Genomic DNA, 25,980 nt, shown 5'->3' with positions numbered 1-25,980 from the left:
AAAGAAGTCTCCTCGAAGTGATAAGCTTCAAAGCTTTAGGTCCCACAGCATCTGAATATACCTACACATACACACACACACGCATGCTCTCACTACTCACTGTAGGGTGTATTAACTATAAGTAGTGAAAGCCAAGGCTGTTTTGTCAGAAATTTTTACTTTTTATATAAAAAAGTATAAAACTTTCCACTTGAACAGTCATTTATATTGTAGTAACTAACAAATAAGATTCGATCATATAATCAAAAGTTTATTTCGCTTCTGAGATTTGTGTAACCTTGTCATCTACAGAGCCATCAACTGCAGAGCCTTCCCAGATGGAGCACTGAAGAACACCTAGATATCACTAGCTATCGGCCCCAGCCTTTTATTGACTGTCCTGTTTAATGAATTTCCTATTTTCAATCTAAATTTTAAGCAACTGCAGGAGGCATTCTGTAAACAGAAAAGCTGGGGATCGCAATTTCTTTTAGTTCCGTGTTTCATGCTATGGATTTTATAGACAAGGGACAAGGATTCTATGATCTACATAATGTGCAAAATTGGAAGTGATGTGGCTTCTCTAAAATAGTGTCCTCATCTGTAAAAGAGGATAATTGTCAACTCTCTGTCCACCTCAACAAGTTTTGTTTCGTTTGGTTTTCAGGAACCAATGAGACAACGGATACGAAAATGTATTATGTTAAAAAGTTCACTGTTATTTTATCAAAGGCACTGATAAATTACCTATCAATGTAGACATAGGATTGTTCTTGATCTCCCAAATCCAGAGGTTTAAGAATTGTTTTAAAGTCCTGCCTGTGTGACCTTGCACAGTCATTCTCTGGGTCTTAATTTCATGTAAATAGTCAAGATGGCTTCTTAGGAAAGCAAAGGAATACATGCATCCCTGAAGCCTAAAAATCTATGAACTTCCCATCACTGAGAACATTTTTGCGGTAATTATTATGTTCCAGAAGACTACTGGGGAAGCTCGTTTTCATTTCTAGGACTTTTTTTTGTTTGTTTTTACTTTGTAATTGGTTAACACGAAGTAGAAAACTAGACTTCTGTTTTTAATAGGAAATGCTAACACTTAGTGTGATATGAGCATGGAACCAGAGGATATAAAATGGAAACAAATGACTCCCTCATCTGAAAACCTCTTGCTAAAGGAAAGGGTCCTTTGTCAATATGATCCATGCAGTTAAGGGGAAAAAAAAAAAAAAGGCAAGCAAGCTGCAGCAGCACACTTGTGCTTGCCTCCCTATTAATAGGCTGGTACTAGAACTTGTAGAACTGCCACAGAAGGCTGAACAGTCCTGGGCTTTGCACGTGATCACCTTCACACTTCCACGGTTCCCTAAATAAGGCTTTCCAAACAAACTTGGCCTAGGCTCACTCATTGGGCATTTCTCCTGTAGGAATGCAACTCAGTGTTCTACCCAAAGGTTCTAAGAATGACAGTTTGGGATATTTATTGATCGATTTAATCCTCTCTCAGGATAGGCTCATTTTGAATCAACAGCAAATGTTATGAGTCAACTGAACACTCACTTTGTCTGACTTTGTACTTCGAGTATAAACGGGCTGGATTTTACAGCTTATTGTAACTTTTTCTTTCCCCTTAGCCTTTTCTGATGACACTGTCAATTATTCGTGCCAAAAATGCACAAAACAATGTTACTCCTGGCATTTTGCAAGCAGTTCACAGGTTTTTGGGGAAAATTATATCACATTTGAAAAACTGGGCATTGCTGGTTTTGTTACAAGTCTTTCCCCCTCACTTGGAGACACTGTGCTGATGCCACCCATTGGCTCTGAGGAGGCCTTCATCTTCAAGCATCTTCAAGCAACTTGTCCTGCATCTCTCAGAGCTCAGCAGTACCTTCTGCTCTGAGATTAAAGGCTATTGGCTATATTCTTGTCTATGACATTCCATTTAGCTCTATTCCATAGCCCACCCATCACACCCCTCAGGTTGATACTTCATGAATGTCTGGCAGAACAGACCAGTAGATGAGGAGTGAAGAAATGAACTTATGTCATGTATTAGAAAAAGAATTAGGAAGCTTTCCTGGCAGATAATCTCTCAATGGACTCAGGCTAAGAAGAGGATCCCCAGCAGCTTAGCACATGGGTCCTACTCAAGGTCAGAAGAGAACCTGATTTAAGGTTTAAAGCTGGGCTACTGCACATCAGGGAGGATTTCTGTTTACATCCTTTTAGAGAGACTTCATGTGGTATTGTGCATGGCTAAGAGCTTGTCGTGTGGTCTTGGGCAAGTAACCTAATCCCTCTCTACCTTGGTTTCCCACTAAGGAAAACATCAGGATATTAGTAGTACTTTCTTTTATACCTTCTTCCAGGACTAAATGAGCCAACACACATGAAGGCATCACAAAGAGAAATAATAACTCGCCTTGGGTGCTATCTAGCATTCACACTTGAAAGCAGGTTTTATAACTTCAGAACACATACACGTTTTGCCACACTAGATTTTCAAGCATAAAGTTTCTCAAGTGATTAGAATACGCTTCCTAAGGGGGCATGAGCTCCCATTAGTTAAGACTCACTGCTGTTGATATGTCATTTATTAGCTATCGCTCACATGCTCACTTTGGTGAATAACAAAAAGTTATGTTACGGTCTTCACGTTGCATGGTTGTCTTTTTTGTGGTTGTTGTTCATTTTAATTTTAATTTTTTTCAAAACTTTTTATTGAAATATTGTTGATTTACAATGTTGTGTTAGTTTCAGATGTACGGCAAAGTGACTGAGTTATGTTGATACATATATATAAAAATATATATATTTCTTTTTTTACATTCTCTTCCATTATAGGTTATTACAAGATATCGAGTACAGTTCCCTGTGCTATCTACATAGTGCAAGCTTGTCTTGAAGCTGTAACATGTAAAGATGTAAGTGGGGAGCCAGGCTTTAAACTGCTCTTATTTTTAGAGGTAAATGGCTAGAAAAATGGAGAATCAGAATGGCAGTCAATTAATACTGAAATAAATCTAAGTTAAGGAAGGTCTTTTGATTTCTCAGCCATTAGAGGCTGTGGACAATTACACAATCTAATCTTGCCTACCGTCCCACCCCTCATTTCCACCGATTCAAAACTAATAGAGGTCACGTCCTACCTGAACCCTTGCAAAACTGAGGATCACTGCCTCTTCTGAAGATCACTAGAACTTTCTCAGGGCCTTTCTTTTAGCATTTACAATTCTTGGCTTGTGTGAACTATCTGTCCATAAGTATCTGATTGTGGGGGAAAATGTTCTATTCTCTAAACAAGTGGGGAGGCTAGCTCTATAATTCTTTTTTTTTTTTTCTCTTGTACTTCACACTGATCAATAAGAAGGTAAGAATGGTCAAAGGACAGTGTTACCAATAATACATATCTCATTTTCCCTATCAGATGTTAAACTCTTTAAGGATGAATTACATTTTAGTTGATTTTTTATTTATCCTTTGGCATCTAGAAAACTGGTATATGTTATTTACCAAAAGTAAAAATTTAAGAAAAATAGTTCTATGGAGCAGCATAGCAACAGTGGTACTTTGTAAGCAGCTCTTGAGCTGCAAAGAAAGATCGTAAGATGTCCCCACATTGCAGGTGCTGGGAAAGCGGTCCCCTATTGATAAACACTTTGGGCCATTTATGGAAAGAATCATTATAAAGACTGCAAGGTACTGCAGTAGTAGTCATTTCAAGGCAAAGGGATAACCTGAAAAGGATAACTTGAGAGAGGAGGGGGAGAAAAAAAATCAAGCTGATGAGAAGCACATGTCAAGGTGAATGACATGTGGTGTGAACGGAAAGTCTTAAAGAACAGATGTCGTCATTTGCCTCTTATTGGTTATACTGCCACCAGGGGTGGCGACTGCATGAGAAAGAAGGTCCCTGTTATCCTAATGAGGCTGTCGTAGAAACAGAAGTAGATAAAGTTCTCAGCCCTCACCTGTGCCCATGCTGTCCTTAACTTTAGAGTATTCAGGTTTTAACTGCTCAAGTGCCATTTTAAAAATATACAGTAGTGTCATACTATATCTTTTTGGTGAAGTAATTAAAACCAAAAGATTTTGAAAAACAGTCAACTCTAGTTCATCTCCCAAATGTTTTGAACCATCATGGCTTCCATTCCTACCTGTCTTGGGAAAACTTGCCCTGCCACTTTTGAGAGAGTAAGTGGTATGTCTTTGCTATTTCCACTTCTCATTCAACCACCACATTCCTCCACTGCCCCTAGAGACAGAGACTGTGAGTCTGTTTAAGCATACAACTATAGGAATCTGGAGATATACACTCTATACTCATAAAGTGGCCCATACCTTCACATTTCTTAATATAAAAGCTCTTCAATTGCAAATAAGAAAATTCGTAAACCCATCTTTTCAATAGTTTTAAGAGAAACCACAGAAGCATCAGAGCCTAACAAATCTTCCTACATTCACTTTGATCTTACACAGTGGCTGGGATTATCTTAAAACAAAACCAGGCCGTGTAACTCCCTTGCTAAAATGCTCCAGTGGATTTCCATTTCACTTAGAATAAGGACAGACTCCTTACTACGGTCCATAAGATCTGGACCCTCCTCACCTTTCTCCCTCATTTTATCCATTCTCTTCCAACAATTAAGTTCCAGCCTCCCTGGCTTTCTTTCTATTCCCATAAATGCCAAGCTGAGAGGACTCATCCTTGCTGTCCTCTGCTTGGAATATCCTTCAGCCAGATCTTAGAACAGCTGGCCCCTGTGCATTATTCAGATTTTGGCTCAAAGGTTATTTCTTCAACAACTTGCCTGCGTTGGCTACCTACACGAGCTACTCTCCATCCCATTCTTAAAATCTTTTATTTTATCCACAGCAAGTATCACTGCCTAAAATTATGTCTTATTGCCTCTCTTCTGAAAACATTACTAGAATATAAGCTTTAAGAGGAATGAAATATTATCCTCTTTCTGACAGTAACCCAGCACCAAAAATAGACATTGAATAATTTTTTAATGAATTGAATGTCCAAAATGAAGCCATGTGTTGGCATCCAGTAAAACTGACCTCATTTGCCTTAACTCTTAACTTTGTTTATATTCATGAAAATTTATAAAAGAAAGAGTTTCTGGATTCAGTAAACTATTTAATCTCTTCAAGACCCAGTTTTTATCTACAAAATGAAAATAACACTATCTACCTGAAAGTGTTACTGAGAAGACTGCATGAGCTAACTCATGGAAAATGCTTAGCAGAGTGCCTGATACAACTGTTTAATCAATATTAGCAGCGAGTAATCCACATAGCTTTAAAATATTTAACAGTCCCATCTATCACTTAAGATTCTCAGTTCCTCTTCTTTATTCTAAGTCCTTCAAAATATAATAATAAACTTTCAAATAGGTGTGGTATTTTATTACCAAAGAGTACTTGCCCATCTGTCATCACACAGGACTTTCTTTGTAGTTTGGAATGCAAACCTCAGATTTGATGTCAAACACCACGGTCTACCTACCATGTCCACACTGTCACGGTATTAAAGGGAGGGCTGGGGGAGCTCCGGTAGTGAAGAGGGGGGTTGGATGGGGAACACACAGTTTGGGGAAATCATACATAAACGGATGTCATATACTGGAAGACCTCAGGGCTTTGCACCCTTTTCACATAAATAAAAGCCATTGTCACATCACTGCAGAGTTATTTGGATAAAAAAATAAGAGTGGGAATGGTCCTGTGCCCAGCATTTGTTCATTCATTTTTTTTTTTTTCCTGAGGACTTACTCCTTGTCAGGCACTGTTCTCTGTATAGCACTCAACTAAATGACAAACAAACAAACAAGCAAAACTCTGCTCTCGGGACACATTCTAGAGGGAGAGACACAAAAAACAAATGATTAAGACATACAATATGTTAGATGGAAGTAAATATTACAGTGGAAATGAAGTGAAGGTGGAGAGGGACACTTTGTGGGCAGGAGAGGGGTTTTAGGGTGGTCAGGAAGACTTCTGTAGCAAAGTAACCTTAGTGTAAGGTCCCGCAGAAGGTGAGAGAACAGGCCAAGTGGATATCTGGGGAAGAGCATTCCAGGCCCAGGGCTCAACAAAACAAAGGCCCTGAAACAGCACTGCAGCTGGAGCAGAACGAAGGGGTGGCTGGGCTAGATGAGGTCAGACAGTTAATGGGTGGAGAGAGTAGGGCCTGATAAACACAGTTCTGGCTTTTCCTCAGGCTGAGATGGAAAGCTGTTGGAGAGTTTTGAGCAGGACAGTGAAAGAAAGGGACACACAGGATGACTCTGTGTTGAGAACAGGACAAAGTGGAACACAGGTGAGCAGAGCAGAGCGACAGGAGGTTAAATGGGGGGTATGTTAAATGACCCAGCAAGATGGGCTGGGGCTTGGACAGGTGCAGGCAGTGGAGGTGCTGAGATAGGGTGGGGTTTTAGACAGACTTTACAAAGGTGGAGATGAATGCATTTTGCTGTGTGAGAGAAAACAGGAGTCCAGCATGACTTCAGGTTTCAGGCCTGAGCTCCTGGAAGGGTAGAATCACTTCTGAAAAGAGCAACAATGCCATGAAGGAGGAGGTAAGATGGGAAAGTCCTGTTTTCCTCAGTGATGAAAAAGGCTTCATTAGGTTTACACATAACATGAGCTGCGTAGGACAGAAACAGAGCAGTTTAAACTGACCACAACAAAGGAGACAAAAACTACAATGATGCAGGCTGGGAAATTAACAAGGACTAAAACAGACTCCTTCTGAAAGAAGATTAATCCACTGATAATACAAGCTAGGAGCTAGAGACCGGAAGAGACCAGGAACACAGCTAGAATTTAAAAAAAAAGAAATACCTATAAAAGCATACCTATTAGAAAAACACATAAAGAACTCTCAGTTATAAGAAATGTATGTGAGTCCATGTCCATCTTTTCACTTTGATTGATTCTTTCTTTCATGAGTGCCTGACACATGCAAGATACTATGTTAAGTGTACAAGAAACAACTCAGACGTGATTCGCACACTTGAAGAACATAGATGTCTACGTGGGAGGTGGACATGTAATGTGATTAAAATCAAATGGGATGTGGTGATGTGGAGAAACTGAAATACTCATACACTGCTGGTGGAAATGTAAAGTGGTGTAGCCCCTCTGGAAAGCAGTCCAACAGTTCTTCAAAAGGTTAAACAAAAAGTCACCGTATAACCCGGCAAGTTCACTGCCCGGTATGTACCCAAGAGGACTGAAAGCATACGTCCATACAAAAGCTTGTACTCAAATATTGATAAAACCATTCATAATAGCCAAAGTGGAAATAACCCAAGCACCTATCAACTGATGAAAGAATACAGTGTAGAATTTCCATACACTGGAATATTATTCAGCAATAAAAAAGAATGAAGTACTCATACGAGCTACAACACAGATGAAACTTTAAATATTATGGTAAGAATGCAGTAAAAGATCACATATTGTATAATTCCAATGTCTAGACTTGGCAAATCCATAGATACAGAATGTAGGTTAGTGGTTACTAAGGGCTGGAGGGTTTGAGGGAAATGAGGAGTGACTGCTAATGGGTAAGGAGTTTTTTCCTGGGTGGAGAAAACTGATTGTGAGGATCGCTGCACAACTCCATGCATATACTAAAATAATAGAAACAAAAATAATAATTGAATTGTACATTTAAAATGAGTAAATTGTATTGTATATGAATTACATCTCAATAATGTTATCGTCTATTTAAAAATATCCAGTAAGAAGCATGCTACACTAAAGGAATTTTTAAAATGCTATGAGAAAAATTCAGAAGAAAGACAAACTAATGACATGTGGGGACTGGGTGAACAGTCAAGCTTCTCAAAGCAGTTAATATTACAGATAGCTCTTGAAGGCTAAACAGTAGTTTACAGGCTACGAGAAACACGAGGGGTGTAGCACCTGCTCTGCAAGTAGCAGGTTAATTTTGGGTTTTGATATTTAATTCTTCCCTTCCCCCCAAATTCCCACCAACAAGCTCCAGCTCAAGATGCAGGATATATGGGGTAAGAAAAAACAACTGAGAAATATTCAAGCAATTTTAATGAGAACGTAAATTTTGCGAAGTCGTTTCCATATTTTCAATAAGGGGTTGGTAAACGTTTTTCTGTAAAGGGACAGAGTAAATGTTTTGGGCTTTGAAGACCATACAGCCTCTATTGCACCTTCTCAATTCTACTGTTGTAGTGTGAAAGCAGCCACAAATAACATTTAAGCAAGGGAGCATGGCTGAATTTCAAATAACACATTATTTACCAAACCAGGTGGCAGGTGAGATAGGCAGGGCCCTGGTCCATGTTCCCCACCTGCCTTCCTTAACTCTTCTCTGGTTCTCTGCTGGTCACCAGCAATTTCCTGCCTCTACAGGTATTACCAGGCTCAGTTGTCTCCTAGAGAGCCTGCTTAATACTTTGCATCCTTTGGATGGGATGAATAGCAGTATTAAAAATGGGGTATCATCTTCATAGTAACTGTATCCAAACTTATATTAAAGACAGCATGTGTGCACCATGAAAAGTATACTTCGCTAACAGACCCATAAAGATACAAAGCGTACCTGTACTCTCTTATCCCTTTTCACAATAATACCTAAAGCCACATCAAAAATAATAAAATGTCTGTGTTTGAGCAATAAATATACCAAATATTTATAAAGACAGAATAAAAGGGGGCCTGTTATCTGGAACTTATATTTAGTGCATAGTCTCAACTCCTGGACTCTTGATACAATGTTGACTGAATCTTGGATTCCAAATGTTAAATATATGTTACTTCCCAGAAATATAACTCTGAAGTTTTAATCCCTAACTGCTGGGCCCAAGGAATATTTGAGGTTTGGATAAGTGCACAATGAGCTAACACATGTAAACACAGAGAGCTATGAATGGAGCCAAGTGTCATGGAGTGGAAGGAACACTGGGCTGGCAGTCAGAAGACCTAAGAGCTCATCCTTCCTCTGACATTGGGTGTTGGTATAATACTAGGCAAGTTGCCTCTGGACATGTTACACAGTTTTCCCCACATATGAAAGTTTGGTAAATTTTGGTATAAAAACGCTACAGGTTATTATTATATAATTTAAGATGTTATATTTAAGTCAGTAAACTTCTGAAGTAAACCATATTGTATTTTCTGAATAACATTCACTGAATTCCAAGGATGAAATAGAGCAAACGTTGTACTATTTGCTAAAAGTATATCCAAAAGTTGGGTTTTCCATATTCCAGAAAATCAAAGAGCTAACAAAACAAGTAACTATTTCTTGGACAATGGCATTTTTGGAAAGTCGACTATTTGACTTTCCCTTTGGGATACTTCCTAATACTCTGTGTGTAAACTCTGTCGAAGTTTTTATATTCACCACTAATTAGTACACGTTAATGGTGGTCAAGCTTTTTTGCTTGCTGGGGAGGAGAACAACTATAGTTTCTCCTCTGAAACAGGACAGTGTGGGTGTTTGCAGCTGGCCAAGAAGGAAAGGAGATTCCTAGAGGGACATATCAGGGGGTCCACTTGCAGAATGAAGTGCATTCTCTTGCTCCTAAACACAAAAAATTACACATTGTTAAAGTCACTTGTTAAAACTATCTAATTTTCCAAAAAGATTAGGGACCTGGGATATTTTTAAACATCGAAATCTATGAAAAAGATTAGATAAGTAAAATGAATAAATAACATTCACAGACATGTCTTACTACACTAGGACATCCATCCTCATGGTAACTTTTAAAATCAAGGGAAGGACAGATGATGGACTGAGGCAAAATCATGTAGACCCTAAGAACTAGTCTTCTCACAGGAATACTGTGAGCCTGAACTAGGAAAACCAGAATGACAGTCATTTTCTATTATTAGGGGCCTTACAGAACTAGTGTGGAGGTCTAAGGCTAGGAGATCAGCTCCTTTTAATAATAGTCATTGTACCTTTTGAAGGTCCTTTATACCTCCAATCTCACTGGTCTTGAGCCAATGTAGAGAGAAATTGTGATTTAGAAAAAAACATTAAATTTTCGACTCAGATGTGACCCTTATTAGTTGTATAACTAACCCTTCAGGTCACTGTAACTCTTCAGGCCTCAGTTTTCTCATCTGCAATTTTAAGGGATTATAACCTACTGATTCTGAAGATAACTTCTATGTGACAGTTTCAATGGACTAGTCTACAGAAGCAGAGAGTAAACATTTTTAATTTTTTTCCAATTTCTATCCTTCAAATTTGTAGGAAACTGTCTCTTCTTCAATCAAGAAGCAAATCTTCCAAATGTAGAAAGTTGATGGATAGACTCATAAACAATTGAATCAAGAATTTATTTGCAGATGAAATGCTCACGTAGAAAAGCCTAAGTAATCTTAAGAAGCTAGTAAAACTGTTAAACATAAAGAGGTCACAAGATGCAAGGTCAATATTGTATACACTACGAAACGACTGCGAATTAAGAATTTTTTAAAAATACCATTTACGATAGCACTTGGAATATGAAATAATTTAACAAAATGTATGTAAAACTACAATACATTGTTGAGAAAAATTAATAAAAGCATAAATAGAATGAGAGATATACCATGTTTGTGGGTTGGAACACTCAATATTGTTAAGATATCAGCTCTTTTTCAAACTGATCTATAGATTCAATGAAATCTCAACTGAAGCCACAGCAAGCTATTTTGTGGAAATTGACAAGCTGACGCTAAAATTTATAAGGAAATGCAAAAGACTTAGAATAATCAAAACATTTTTGAAAGAGAAGAAGGATGGAAAGTTTATATTGCCAAATTTCAAAATCTTCTATAAAAGTCAAAGATCAAGACAGTGTGGCACTGGCTTGAGAACAGATTTACAAATTAATGGAATAGAATAGAAAGTCGAGATGGACCCACACATTTGTGGTCAGTGATTTTCATTGAAGGTGTCAAGGTATTTCAGTGAAAGAAAAGAGTCTTTTCAACAAATCATGATTATCTCGGGGTGGGGGGGTGACCTTTGACCCTTATCTCACACAATAAACAAAGATTAACTTGAAGGGAATTATAGCCCTGAATTTACCTGTAAAACATCTAAAAAGAAGCATAGAATAAAACCTTTATGACTATGAGGAGGCAAAAATTTCTAAGGAAACAGAAAGCATAAACTATAGAAGATAAAATTGATAAATTGACCTTCATCAAAATTGAATACCTCTGCTCTTAGAAAACAACATTAAGAAAATGAAAAGTCAGGTCACAGACTGGGAAGAAATATTGGCAATGCATGTATCTAAGGACTCATTCAGAATATACAATGTATACTTTTAAAAAAAGAAACAGTCCAATTTAAAAAATAGGCCAAAAATCTGATGACACTTCACGAAGGAAGATATACAAATGGCTAATAAGTGCATGAACAATGTGTTCCACATCATTAATCGAAAAGAAAATGTAAAGATAAACCACAATCAGATACATCTACACAACATGAAAAGAGCTGAAATTAAGAAAGCTGACAATACCAAGTGTTGCCAGGATTAGGGAGCAACTGGACCTCTCATAGGTTGCTGGTGAGATTGTAAAATGGTACATTTAGGAAAACAGCTTGGCGTTCTCTCACGAAGTTAAATCGTTTCCACATGACCCAGCAATTCCTCTGCCAGGTATTTATCTGAGAAAAACGAAAACTATGTTCATATAAAGACATGCACATGAATGTTCACAGCAGCTTTACTCATAATTAAAAATGGAAAAAAAAAATGCCCCCAAACAAGTGAATGGATAAGCAAAATGTAGGATATCCACACAATGGATACATACGCAAACAAAGCTCAAAAAAATTATAGTGAGTAAAAGGAGCCTAGATGCAAGACCGTATACTATATGATTCTATTTATATGGAATTCTAGAAAGGGTAAAAATTATCCACGTTAGAAAGCAGAAAGGTTGCCAGGGGCTGAGGGTAAAGGGGATGGACTGCAAGAGGGCCCGAAGGAGCTAAGTGGGGTAGTGGAAATGTTCTCTACCTTGACTGCAATAGGGGTTACCCAAGCGCATACCTTTTATTGTATATAAACTGAACCCCAAACAGGTAATTAAATAATCTGAATCAACAAATTCTATGGACACTTGGCAAATGCATGAAGTAAAAGACTGTGTACATAGCAGCATACACATACACATATGTATCCCAGAAGGGATGTAAAATATTAGCACAATTGTGAACATGAGAAATTATCTAGCTACTTTGGATACTGAGTTGCTGATATGACAATGCATGTGATACTGAGGTTGCCTAAGCTGATTTGGTGGTGTAGGTTTGGGTTTTGGCATTTTGATGAACAATCTAAGTTCTAAAATAGGGCTTACTCCTTATTTTACTAGGACATGTGTAGTCTCTTCAAGCATCTTCATTAAACAAGAATGTATTATGTACTGTCTTAGTTACTCTGGAGGAAACAGTGTTCAAACATGATCTCTATCCCCTAAATCTTAGAGTCTAATACATACTAGGGCATAGGTTGGTGGAGGACAGGTACATGGTGATTCCCGTACAATAAGAGTGTGAAACTTTCCATAAGAGGGGTTAAAACAACGCATAACTTAATTTTAGAAAGAGAAGGCTTCACAAGAGAGATTAACACTTTAGCTTGATCTTAATGGGTCATACTGGATATGGAAATATTTATTTGCAGGGAGGTCTGGGAAGGCATTTGAGAAAGAAGGAGATCCATGACAAAAGCTATAGAGATGAGAAATAACTAGGAATCGAACTTCTTAGCTGAAAGCTGGGATGCTCAAAAGGGCTGATAAAACTGAAAGTCTAGGCTGGAATTTCAGTCCATCCCCAAACTGGCTGGAACTTCTGAAAGTTTCTGAAAAAACACAATTAGTGACAAGTGCAGAGACGTCGAGTAGAAAGATTAATCTGGTAGCATGTATAGGATGAAGGGACATGGAGAGTGACTAGACGTGGAGGCACCCATCAAGAGGCCGTTTCAGTGGCTCAGGTGAGAAACGGGGACTAATGAACCAGCACAGTAGCAAGGGGGATTTTGATAAGAAAGCAGATTTGAGATATTGTGAAGGTAGAAAGACTGGGATAAATTGTACGTGGGTGATGGGGAAGAGGAAGCATAGCCCCACAATGCCAAGGCTTGGTGTCCAGCAGGGGTTTAACCCGTGCTTCCCCTCCAGCTGTTAATCTCATGACACAGCACCATGACTGCCTGAGCCCACGGACACGTCTGCCTGCAATGTGGGCCATAGTGGAGCCATGCCCAGGGGATGGGGATGCTGACGTGGCACCCCCCCCCCCATCACCACCCAAACACCAAACCAACATCCACAGTTAGCAGGTGGAAAGCATGAGGAAGACCTTCCAATAATCTGATTTGGAATCGTGGCTCACCCATGAATTTGACATTTGACCTTAGGTGAGTGACTCTCATTACTGAGCTTCTGAACCCCCATCAATAAAAAAGAGACAAAAACCTCTATCTGCGCTTATCACTCCTGTTTTTTGAGAGGTCCACAAAGCATTTTGGAAACTGAAAAACCCTGTGCAAAGGGGAATTACTAATATTATAGTCACTGTTCTCCTCATGCAATCTCTTCCATCCTCAGCTTTATACAGACCCAGGTATTATCAGCACTTGACCTGAGGCCTATATCCGTATCCATCCTTCTCACCACCCTAACTATCTCTTCTTTTCTGTTTTTCTGATCCTGGAATTGAGGGATATTTAGCACAGGGATTGCCATAAAGGTGGTTTTCTCCTAAATGCCACCAATTCTCTGCAGGACACCCAATATATACAACCTTCTCTTTTCCACAATGAAATGAAATTTAAATATTTTCATATTACTTGAATACTTGAAATGCTGCTATGTCAACATTCTCAAATATTTTCTTAATCTCAGCAATTCCCAGGTCTTGGGGCCCCGTCAACACTGACCCCAGCAGTTCATTACCTTCACTCTCCTCTCTGACACATTAAATATCCCCCAGATTCAAACCCTAAATGAACAGCAGTGATCCGTTCTAACTCTAGATGAGATAAACTTGGTGTTGGATTTATTGAAAGGTGGTTGGTTGATCTCCAAGTTCTCACCACCCTGAAGGATTTTCCAAAGAAATTTTAACAGATAATTTTAGAATGTAACCTAACCCCAACACTAGGTGGGCCTCCACAGCTTTCCTGAGATGCACAGCACCAGGACTCTTTACATATTATGGAGCAAACACCTGTCTCTTCAACAGAGGGGAGGCTGACATAGGTTAGGTTTATAACAAGGAAGTGGAAGCTAAAGATACTGCCGCTGTGGACCTGTGAGTGATGACTGCCTCCAGGTCCTGGCTCTGGGGCCTTCAAGCTGACTCACTTTATCCGGTTATTGGAGGAAATACATATCCCACCTCAAGGGGATGTGAAGATAGCACACAGGACAAAAGTTCTGTGGACAACACAGCAACTAGCAGACATTAGCTTTTATACATTGGCCAAGAGAATAGATTCCACTGTGTCTTTAAGAAGATTTCCAGTGAGAAGGCAACATTTCTCTCCTCTAAAGACTTGCTTATAACAATATTTTTCAAGGAAGTCAGCTCAGATGGTCCAGGAAACACATTATGGTCCACTGTAGCATACAAATTCAGTGCTCAGCACATTATGGAAACTCAATATAATCATGTCCCCCAAGCCTTGCAGGTTTTCATTTGATCTCCTTCCTTTCTTCATTCTTCCTTTCTTTTTCTCTTTTTTCCTTTTCTTTACTATTTTCTCCTTCCCTTCTTCTACCTCTTCTTTTATATTACACCATGGACTAGGAAAATTAAAACACCTTATTTCAAATATAAAGAAGATGTATTTTCATTTTTAAAAATCTTTTTCCTTAATGGATTAAATGCCAAATCCCTAAGAACTTCTCAAGGTAAGAAAAGATAATTGTTTTAAGGCACAGAGGTAAGTTTTCCATCAGTGCCTTAAAAATTGGAAATAAAAGAAAGCCAGTGAAAAAGCTGAATAGTCCTCACTTGGCAATTATTCAGCCCTTGGAAATTTCCAAGCCCTTTGCAATCAGTAATTAATTAGTGAAGATGACATTCCACTTTACTGAGGCTGGAAGCGTGACATAAAGAGGTCTAGAGGCTTTCCTCAAGCTGAAAGAAGAATGTCAAGGGAGGAACTGGGGTTAGAATTAGGAGCTCATTTCTCAAGCCAGAAGTCACACCACTAAGCCAAGCAAAGTCAATATTTGAGACAATAAGGTCCTCTGTGCACAGGTGCAGTTGAATACAGTAGTGTTCTGCTCAAAGACCAGCTGTGAAAGAGCCACCCCTTCATCCAGCAACGCCCCCACAACACACACAGACCATATCTCCTGCTTCCTCAGCCTCTTTCCCCAGAACACAGATGCTTAAATATCAACCTCTAACCACTCTCCTTAATAATCACAGCAAAAAGTACGATTTGATTTTCATTTTTTAAATGTACAATATGATGTTAAAACGCATGACAATGTTGAAAAACAAACATTTCAGAATTTTTTTAAATGACATGAAATGCACTAATATCCAGAATCCTTACTAAAGGAATAGGTCATCCTGAATAATTCTCTTACTCCAATAAGAAGGGAAATAAAGTTTCATGCTTTCTGGAGAGTGGTTAATAAAAGTTCATTCTGTCACCCCGAGTAAGTTGATGAAGACAGAGCAAATACTAGTGATGTTTCTGAACCTAACATCTTAGATCCAGGTCTTGCAGTGGGTGCGGATTCTTTTTCTTACACTACTGGGTTGGTTCCAAAGGGCCCAATGACACGATGGGAAAACAGGAAACTCAAAGATTGGCTCAATACTTCTCACCAGATCATTCTCTCCACCGAGACTTACTTTTGCTCTGTCTCAAGTCTGTTTCCCCAGGTTGGGTAACAGGATCCTTAAATAACTCAGGGTCCATCTCCTGCCCTTAGGAACATCACTCAGCCAAACTATCACAGTCAGGTTGTTTTGGATAGGGCAAAACTGCATACCTGTTTGAACTGAAATGGTGAAGGCCATCGTGCCAACCTAAATCTTTAATCTTCTGTAGGGGAATTTGCTGCGGTTGTACCAAAATGAGGTAAAGCTGAATAACCCCATTTTTTTCTGAACCAGTTGCTCTGGGGCCGGGAGGGACAGATGCAAATAAACTGCAATGTTAACAAAGGGCAAGGCTGGCCAGCTTGGCCGTGTGGGGCAGTATCTATCCTAAAAACAAAACAAAACAAAAAACCCTTAATAATGTTTCTTTCCACAAAGAGAGTTTTGGAAAGAAAGCCCTTCCAAGAGTCATGTCTCGAAAACACTTCACATTTTCACTTGGAATCTTTATGCTGGAAGATGATCATGGCTGGTCCACTTTCATGTAATGAGCATTCATAAGGTCGACGGATGCCTCCAGCTACCCACAGGCCCCACTTGCTGGATAAGGGTTCTTTTGCTCCAAGGAACCTAAAATCCATCTGTACCATTAACAGAGCAGATGCTTTCACGTGAGAATAGTGATTTAGTAAACTCCCTACCTGGAGAGTAAGGACCTCACTAAATGTTGTTATAAAGTTGAACATGTGAATGGATATTCCTGGAAACTGACCATCTAAACCGTGTAAAGGATTTAAAAAAACAAAACAAAACACATAGTCCAAACTTCTACCCAATACATTCCCCCAAGTTACCACTGAGCTTCTAGCTAATCACGGGCTCTCCAATTTCTGACTTCTTACAGTTCTAACTACAGGATGGGAGAATTGGTTTTAACATAATGGCTGGAAACTAGATTGCTTTCTCCGTCTAACTCCTTCCAAGTAACTCTCCTCGGTTCCTCTTTTCATGGTGCGAGGAAATGTCATGTTTGTTCTAGTACTCAAGAAAAATCCAAGTTGTAGGTGAGTAAGTGTGTATAGTATCACATCTTGCCTACTCACAGGAAATAACTGATCACGTTGACTTAAAACATATACATGCTTGAAATTCAATCAAACAACAAAAAAGATAACTGTCATAAGGAATTTTTTTAAGTTGCCTAATAGGGTTAAAGGTTGCAGAGTAATATTCTTCCAAGAGGATCATTAATGCAGATAAACAAGAGATAATAAACAAGTGCCATTATGCTGCAACCCCTTCCCCAAGCAAACTACACAAAGTACCTGCATTACTGTAGATCTCCTTGGCCTCACTTGTCTCCTGGGCCCTTGGCCACTTGTTCTTCCCTAGCAGTAGGTAGGGTACCAACTATGCTTGGGTTCTGACTGCCTTCACATGAGCCCAACCTGACAGCAGCTCATCTCATGTTGCCCTGAGCATCTCTCACCTCCACATCTGAGGAGTCCCTATCCCTTCTGAGGCATCAGATACTTCAGATCTATTTCATGGCCAAGGAAATGCAACATCTAAGTATGAGGATATCTCTGACCCGCAGAAGGAAGCTTTGACCAACGGGAAACGAGCTGGAAGATAAATTATTTTCCCTTCTTCCCCCTGAACAGATTGTCCTGAGCTGCTATCGTTCATATGGTCTTTTCGAAGATGGTCCTTCAGGATTGAACAATTAGTTGTACTTGATTCTTAATAAAAACCATATTGGTACCCACCCCCCATATCTCCAGATAGGATCCCCCCATTTTCCTGCTTCACTCACGCACTTTCTAATGAAATAAAAGCAGCACATATACTTTTGCCTTAAGCTCTCTTTCTGGGGAAGGCAGGTCATGATAGGTACTCCCTTATTCCCAACACTATGTTAAGGAGCTTCCTACCTTTGGTTGTAGTGGTGGTGCACAGGGGGCTGAAACAGGATCTGTGATATAGGTCTTCTTGGGACCAGCAACCGGATACATCCCAGCAGGGTTCTGGTTCCCGGTGCCAGAAGGAGTATACCCTTGTTCCCGCTTCCAGGTATTTGGGTGACCTTGTTGACCATAGGCATTATCAGAGTCATTTTTGCCCCCATAGCCAGGGCCCCCTGGGCAATAGGGTTCATAATAGTGGCCTTGGTTGGGGGCGTACCCATACCCAGGCTCAGGCTGAAGTCCTGGTGGTGGAATATAGGCATAATCCATGCCTCCCCGTGTGGAAGGAGGAGGACCCTGCCCAGAGAGAGGAACTGGTTGAGTGTTATAGCCCTGGGCCCCCGGCCCTGAGCCATAAAATTGTCCCGGTGAAGGGGCAGCCATGTAATGAGAGCTGGGCTGGGCTGACTTCACCTGCACATTGAAAGTAGGCCTTGAAGGGGTGGATGCCGTAGTGTAGGAGGCTGGGACAGGCTGAGGCTGGGGTTTTAGCGTTCCAATTGGAGCCACAGGGATGGGTCCAGCCTGGGGTGCAGGCTGTGGTTTCAATGTAGACTTTTTGGTTGCTGTCAGAGGGGGTTGGTTGGGTATGACCATTCTCTTATGTCCTGTGACAGGGGTGGAGACTGGAGGAGAAGCTGTTGTTGAACCAGTAGAGCCCTAAAGCGGGAGAGAGGAAAGGAAAAAAAAAAAAAAAAAACACAAAGATTACTGCTAATGAAAAATAAAGATACATAGACAAATATTAATAGATGCTATTATTATTTTTATATTAACTCTGCAAAATACAAACAAGGCATGGTTCCTACCTTCTAAGAGTTCACAGACTAACACAAAAATCACTTGTGCTTCTGTGTAATAACAATGACCAACCCAAAAAAGAAATGAAGAGAACAATTCCATTTATAATAACATCAAAAAGAAAGGAAAAACTTAGGAATAAACTTAGCCAAAGAGGTGAAAGATTTACACACTGGAAAGTACAAAACATTGCTGATAAATTAAAGATACAACTAAATGGAAAGACATCCCATGTTCATGGATTGGAAGACTTGATATTGTAAAGATGTTAAGACTTGACATTGTAAAGATGTTAATACTACCCACAGCAATCTACAGATTTAATACAATCCCTGTCAAAATTCCAATCGAACTTTTCTGCAAAAGTAGAAAAATCTATATGGAATCTTAAGAGACTCTGAATAGCCAAAATAACCTTAAAAGTAGATTGAAGGTCTCACATGCAATTTCAAAATGTGTTACCAAGCTATAGTAACCAAACAGTGTTCTACTGGCATACAGACAGACATAGACTAATGAAACAGAATAGAGAGCACAGAAATAAACCCTTGTGTACATGGTCATTTGATCTTTGACATGGGTGCCAAGACCATTTGATAGGGAAAGGATAGTCTTTTCAACAAATGGTGCTGGGAATACTGTATATTCACATGCAAAAGAATGAAGCTGGACCCTTACTTTACACCATATACAAAAAGTATCCCCAAATTTTAGCTCGAAATGTAAGAGCTAAAACTGTAAAACTATTAAAGAAAAACATAGAGGAAAAAAATTATGACATTGGATTTGGCAATATATATATAACACATCAGCACCAAAAGAAAATAAATTGAACAATGTGATCTCAAACAAACTACAAAAGACTTGGTCACCATACTCCTAAAAGGTGATCTAGAGAAAGAGAACTGAAGGACTAAGCAGAGGGGACAAAAAAAAAGAAATGAGGGGTGTTGAGAGAAATAAACAAATACCCCTGGTGCAACCAAAAAAATGCTAAATTTAGGATCAAAGATTCCTTGCAAAGAGTGATTTATCAATCTTTGCAGCCTCCTCTTCCCTTTATATCTTCCCTCTCTGTTGCACTCATTTGTTCAATTCAGAAATACTGAATACCCTAAAAATGTCCTAAGGCTACAGAGATTAAAGACCTTTTGCTGAACTGTTAGAGATTTTGGTTAGGCTGGGGATAAGTAAAGGTTTAGAGAAGGTTTGAAGACTCAAACATCTATCCTAAGGCACTAGTCTATTAGGGATCTGTAAACATGTCAATGACAGAATGTTCTAATTTTGCTCTGACTTACTATGATTAGATCTGTTGATACAAGAAATGAATGACCACGCCCTAACTCAGTCATTCATTAATTTCCAGGTAAATTCTCGTATGTTTCTCTAGTGTCATTTATCCACACCAAGGCATTAGAGATGTGGGACAGATGCTGCTGTTTCCTCATACTCACTGCCCTTCTTCATTACTCAGAAAATTTCAGTTTTGTTCAGAGCAGCAATGTGCCCACACTTCCCTAGATTACTTTGCATGTAGGAGTTGCCATATGATGCAACGCTGGCCAATGAGACGTATGCAAAGCATTTCTGGAATAACTAGATCTCTCCTGACATAGCATCATCCCTTCCTACTCTTCTCCTTTCTTCCTTCCTGCCTGGGATGTGGCTGTGGGGCTGGAGATGGTGCAGCTATCCTGTCACCACCATAATATACAAGTATATTGATTTAGACATAAGGCTTTCTGGGGATAGCTTTCTGGTGATCTAGGTTGGTCCAGAGATAAAGATTAAAACATTCCCAGGGATGTTTGGTTAACTATATGTTAACCAAAGTGGTTCTCTCTCTCTCTATCTCTTTTTTTTTTTTTTTTTTTTTTTTGGCCTCTCCATATGGCTTGCAGGATCTTAGTTCCTGGACCAGGGATGAATCCTGTGTCCCCTGCAGGTGAAGTGCAGAGTTCTAACCAGTGGACCACCAGGGAATTCTCTGTATAGCAGTTCTCAACTGGAGAGGAGATCATCTAGTGACCAAGAAGGGTTCAGAAATATGTGGCAATGTTTTCTTATTGTCACAGTGATTAGAGGATGCTATTTTCCTTGACCTGGTAGAGGGCAAGAACACATCACTGTCAAACCCAAGATGACGACAGCGCCCCTGTTGAGAGACACCAGTACACTCTTGAGCCACATTTCTTCTGACAACCTGATCATGAAGTTCCCAGCTGTCAGCCCAGGAGGGTCACTGGTCACTGGTCCTATTCAAATAACTGCTCTCCCCCTTGGTCCTCTTGAGCCTGGGGCAATGGCAGCTCTGACTCTGCTAGTCCCAGATGATCACTTTGTCCCTAATGGCTTCTCTACACTCTAATGGAACTATGTACACAACGCATTTATAAATCAGCTCCTTGAGAGGGGCTCGTTTCTGAGTGCTGTCATTTTCATTGGGATCCTGACTGTGACTGCTATCTTTCCGCATCATTTGTGATTTGTCTCAATTATAGTTTCCTAGAGATTTTGTAATTCTAGATTTAGTTTTCTGTTAAATTACAGAAGGCTGTTGAATAGAGTTATGTTTTCTCCTTTTTTGATCACCTCTCAGGGGACAAACTTGCCATTTCCTTTTGTAATTTAAGCAACGTGAGTATTGTCTTGGTGGAGTAACCTTCCCCTTCTGTATGAAGTTGGTCCCAATAGTACCCAATAGAAGAAGATGCAGTTTCCACTTGAAGCAATTTGTTCAAATATATGTCCTGAAGAAATTCCTAAATAAAGGCTCAGTAAGACCCTGACATTTTATAGTAGACAGTAGGGAAGAGTCAGTTTGAACCTAAAATATAAAAAGTAAGGTTAGATTTTTCTAGTCAACCATGTCAGTCTTAAAAAATGTCTGCATGGATGGAACTGAATGTAGGAAGGAATAAAGCTTTGCTTTTCTTTGATGACTCAAGATCAGCAGAAACCCAGAGTTCCTATTTTAAACACTTTACAAACCCAACTATAAATGGAGACAGTGACTGAGCAACTGAGCTAATGACAGGCGTACTCTGGGCCACAGCTGGAAAGGAGTCTGCCCCCAAAACAGATATTTCAAAAGTCACATACTTTGAAGATGAAAACCAATCACATTCATAAAGTAAACGAAACAGAATTAATGTAGACCTAAAGCCTTAGAAACAACTTTTTTTCAACAAATTTCTCTTTCGTTTTTTCTTTGCTGGTGAGCCAGCACACACGCGCACACACACACACATATACAACTTAAAGATTCCTAAAGTCTTTGAAAGAAGGCATCAGGGCACAATTTCAGGAGCTGTTGCTTTCTTCTAGGAAATATCTCACTAGATGAGAAGGTTTCTCACAACTTTATGATGAATTCTGCTGTGTATGTGCCGGCATGGTTCTCAGTATTTTCTATTTCATAACTACGTATGTGAAAATAGCACATTTAGCTGTACTTTTTTCCGTTGCAATTTTAAATTCTTTACCTCATTGGAGGTGGAAGGGGTAAAGAACAGGGATCATTTTAAAGCATGTTTATTTATGTTCTTCATGGTAAAAGAAAGCTATGGCAACACTTTCCTGGCCCACAGATTCAATTAAATACATAGCGAATCTTTTCCACTTACTGCATTAGTAGGCGCTTCCAAATATTTATTTTTGGCATTTCATTTCTTTTTTGTTTTTTGCAAGAATTCTTGAAGTATTATCATGATTTAACATTTTCATTTTGAAAATCAAGCACATGTTAAAAATTACACTCATACAGATATATATATATACACACACATATACATACATACATACATATTTTTTCCCCTGAGACTTCAATGTCTCTGTAGCAGTCTTTTTTATGTGGTTATTTTTCCATTTAATTATTTTCTAAGAATCTTCAATGTGGAAAGCTTGGTGCGGTTAATGGGAGGAGGATAGTGTCCCAGGATGAACAGGGTGTGTCTCTCTGTCCCCCAGGAGTTTGTAGTCTAGTAGAGGGACTGATACGTAATCAAAAACTGTTGAATGGATGTCTCCACTACCAGGCAGAGTGGCTGCAGCCAAGAGACAAGAACAGACAAGGGGCTGTGAGAGCACCTCTTATGCTCACCTTTGGGAACAGGCCCTCAACTTCCTTTTTGCCCAACTCTGAATAACATTTTACATTCCTCTATCCCTCTCCCCCTTGACCCACCCATTCCCTGAACACGCCCTGCACACATGTACACACCCTTAATCTAATCCACTACTTGGTCTTCCATATAAGCATCCCTGTACTTTACCCCAGTCTCACTTTCTCTCTCCTACTTTTGGCACTCACCATCCCTTCTCAGAGCTGTTTATTGCCATGATCTAACCTCACCTCTCTACCATATCTCCTCCTCAGTACTGTCACAGTGATCTCTCTGACATGAGAATCTGATCCTGGCTCTCTGCTGACCCAGATTTGCCAATGTCTCTGCCTTGTGTGGACCTCTTCTTATTATGCTGTACTCTCTCCCTTTTTCAAACACATTTTATAAGGACTTTTCCAATCTAGCCCCTGCCTCTTTGTCCAGCCACCTCCTTATTTTCTCCATCACTCACAGCATACACTCAATATTAGGCTTATGTAGAGATGGGAATAGACCATACACTCATGTGTGTACTCATATCTGTCAGCCGGGACCTCCTTCTACAGTCTGTGATTTGTTCTTTATGACTTTCCCCCACGTTTTTCCCGTGAGGATCAAACAGCCATCCCCTGCCTGGCAGTTGCCTACCGATCCTTTAAGTCTTCGATCAAATGGTGCCTCTTCTGTAATGTCTTTCTGGAAGTCTGGAGACATCCATTCAACAGTTACTGTGTATTAGCCCCTACATCAGACTATAAACTGCTGGGGGACAGGGAGACATCCTACCTCTTTCCCATTAGCCTCACAGAGCTTTACACGTTGAAGATACGTACAAAATAATTAACGGAAAAATAAAAACATAAACAGACATAGAAATCCCCTGGAAGGATTCTGGAGTTTTTGTATAGTCCTTTGGTTATACCCCCAATGGGTTTTGTACATACCTCCATTAAAGTAAATACCTTACAGTGTTTTAATAACTGACTTGCATGTTTTATAAGTTGGGAAGAAGTCAAACTGTAAGCTACAGAAAATCCAATTACCATGGTCACAGATAGAAATTTCTCTTTTGTAATAGAAAGGGCAGCCAAGAACCACTATGTCTGTTCAACCGTGACAGCAAGGACCCAGGCTCTAGCTTTCTGCTGGAAGCACTTTTCCAATCATTCCATAAAAGTGTCACTGACAACATTAGTCAACATATTGCCCAATGGCTCCCGAATAATGATCCTTTTAATCTGACACAGGACCTCCTCTCCTCCCTATTAACTCTCTTCAGGACATGCCCACAATCTGAAATACCTCCTATGTATGAAGATTCTGTTGAATTTTTCTGTCTAGAATCCATCTGTACTCGAAATGCTAGGCCCGAATATTCAACTGTCTATTTCATGTGTTTACTTAGATGTCTCATATGCTCTTCAGGCTCAAGAGGTTAAAAGCTGTTTCCTCATCTTCCTTGAATCTGCTTTTCATGCCTTTCATTTGGTTTTCTCATCCACCCTGGCGTTGTTCAAATGAGAACACTAGGAGTCATTCTTGAGCCTCTCCTTCACATCCCATTCAAATATCAAATCCTGTTGATCCTATTCCCTAACTAGGAAATTCTACAACTCTCAAAGATGTCCACATTTCACCATTTCCTCTGCTGTAATTCAATTCCAAGACACCACCACCTCTCACCAGGAATTATCCAACAGCATCCAAACTGGTCTCCCAGTGTCTATGCTTGTTCCCCTTCAATGAATCCTTCATTCTGTAGGAAGAGTGATTTCTCTCAAATGCAGACCTAATCACATTACTTTCCTGCTTAAAAATCTTCAATGGCTTAGTGGAGTGATTTGAACTCAATCGATTTCTTCTGTCTCTCCTCAAGAGGTACATGTGATGTTACTCTCTGACACTGACGTCCTTTCATATCTGATGTGCAAGACTCTCTCCCATCTCATGGACTATACCTCTGTGCTTTCTCACCTCTCTCTGGATTCTATGTCTAGTTAATTTCTAAGAACCCCTGAAGTCTCAGCCTGAGTGTCAGGTTCCTCAGTGAACCTCTGCCCAAATCCTCTGGCACAGTGAGCTCTCTACCCCTCCCCTTCTACACATAATCACACTTGCGTATGTCTGTTCTCATAAGATTAGAGATTGACCCTTTTATTCATTGCTATTTTTGCATTGGCTTTTTCATATCATAGTACATAGTAAGCATGTGACATTTGAATAAATGAGTAATGGACTCCCAAGAAAAATGCATTTCTCTTGTCAGATTTCAACCAAATATTTAAATTTGAGCTATCTCATTTCTCTTATTACTTGACAATCAAGGAACTCTGATATTTTTACACGTTTTAAACTGGAGATGTATTATGGCCACAGGCGTTAGTTTCTGCAAAAATCCCCTAGTCAATAATGTGTTAATGCATGCTTAATTACAGTAATCTCATTAGTTCCTCCCACCCTCTAAATAGTTTAAGAACTCTACTTTTTAAATTTATCAATACTACTATCTTTCAAAGAAGCATTTGAGGTGCTTATTTTCATTTCAATGGTCAGATTGTATATGTGAGTTCTACTTGATGCCAGCTCAAACTCCTACAGAAATAGACAAGAGGCAAATTTTAAATAAAAGTACCATGAAAAGAAAGAGACTAAAGCATTTCAAAATAATCTTTAACATGTACTGAAAAGAAACACATTTTGAATTAACTATCAAATAATTATAATATCCCAATCCCTTCAAATTTAATGAATCCAAGGTATTTATTAAACAAAAATTTATTGGAATTCTGCTATTTGTTAGGCAATGAGCTAGCTGCTAAAGACACAATCAGACAAAGGGAATCAAAGTCACTGCACTCAAATAATTCTTAATTGATTCAATTTTTTGACAAAATTTGGTGTAATGATCAAAAATGATTTCTACTTAGAAAGGAAACTTTTGAAGATAACAGAAGAGGAAAATATACGAAAGCTAAAACCTGACATATACACAGCAACATGAAACTCAAAGTCCCTCATTACATTTTGATTCCAGCAATTATAAAGACATGAAAATATGCCTGAGATGTTAAATGAAAATGTAAAAGTTAAATGAAAAACACAGAATGTGAAATCAATCATGTATGTAACACAATTGAGGCTACACAGAATGATATTTCCATATGGACAAGCACTAGACAAACTATGGAAAGAGAGATGGTTGATTTGTTAGAAGATAGTGTTACAAATATTTCAACTTCAATTTTCTTTACATGAC

The 25,980-nt window shown here is 39.2% G+C and overlaps 1 protein-coding gene across 7 annotated transcripts in view; it reads right to left on the bottom strand.

Annotated features, from left to right (window-relative positions):
- The window catches only part of LPP (LIM domain containing preferred translocation partner in lipoma), a 687,064-nt gene that overhangs the window by 251,819 nt on the left and 409,265 nt on the right, over positions 1-25,980 (bottom strand). For all 7 annotated transcript variants that reach the window (XM_057738614.1, XM_057738612.1, XM_057738613.1 and 4 more), the window contains one exon: positions 17,782-18,474. In XM_057738614.1, the coding sequence (XP_057594597.1) occupies positions 17,782-18,474 (693 nt within the window). The remainder of the gene's footprint in view (positions 1-17,781; positions 18,475-25,980) is intronic.

The sequence above is a fragment of the Hippopotamus amphibius genome, chromosome 6 (assembly GCF_030028045.1).
Source record: "Hippopotamus amphibius kiboko isolate mHipAmp2 chromosome 6, mHipAmp2.hap2, whole genome shotgun sequence".
Classification (NCBI taxonomy): Eukaryota; Metazoa; Chordata; class Mammalia; order Artiodactyla; family Hippopotamidae; genus Hippopotamus; species Hippopotamus amphibius.
The sequence above is the reverse complement of the archived record's forward strand: the minus strand, read 5'-3'. Positions and strand labels throughout refer to the sequence as shown.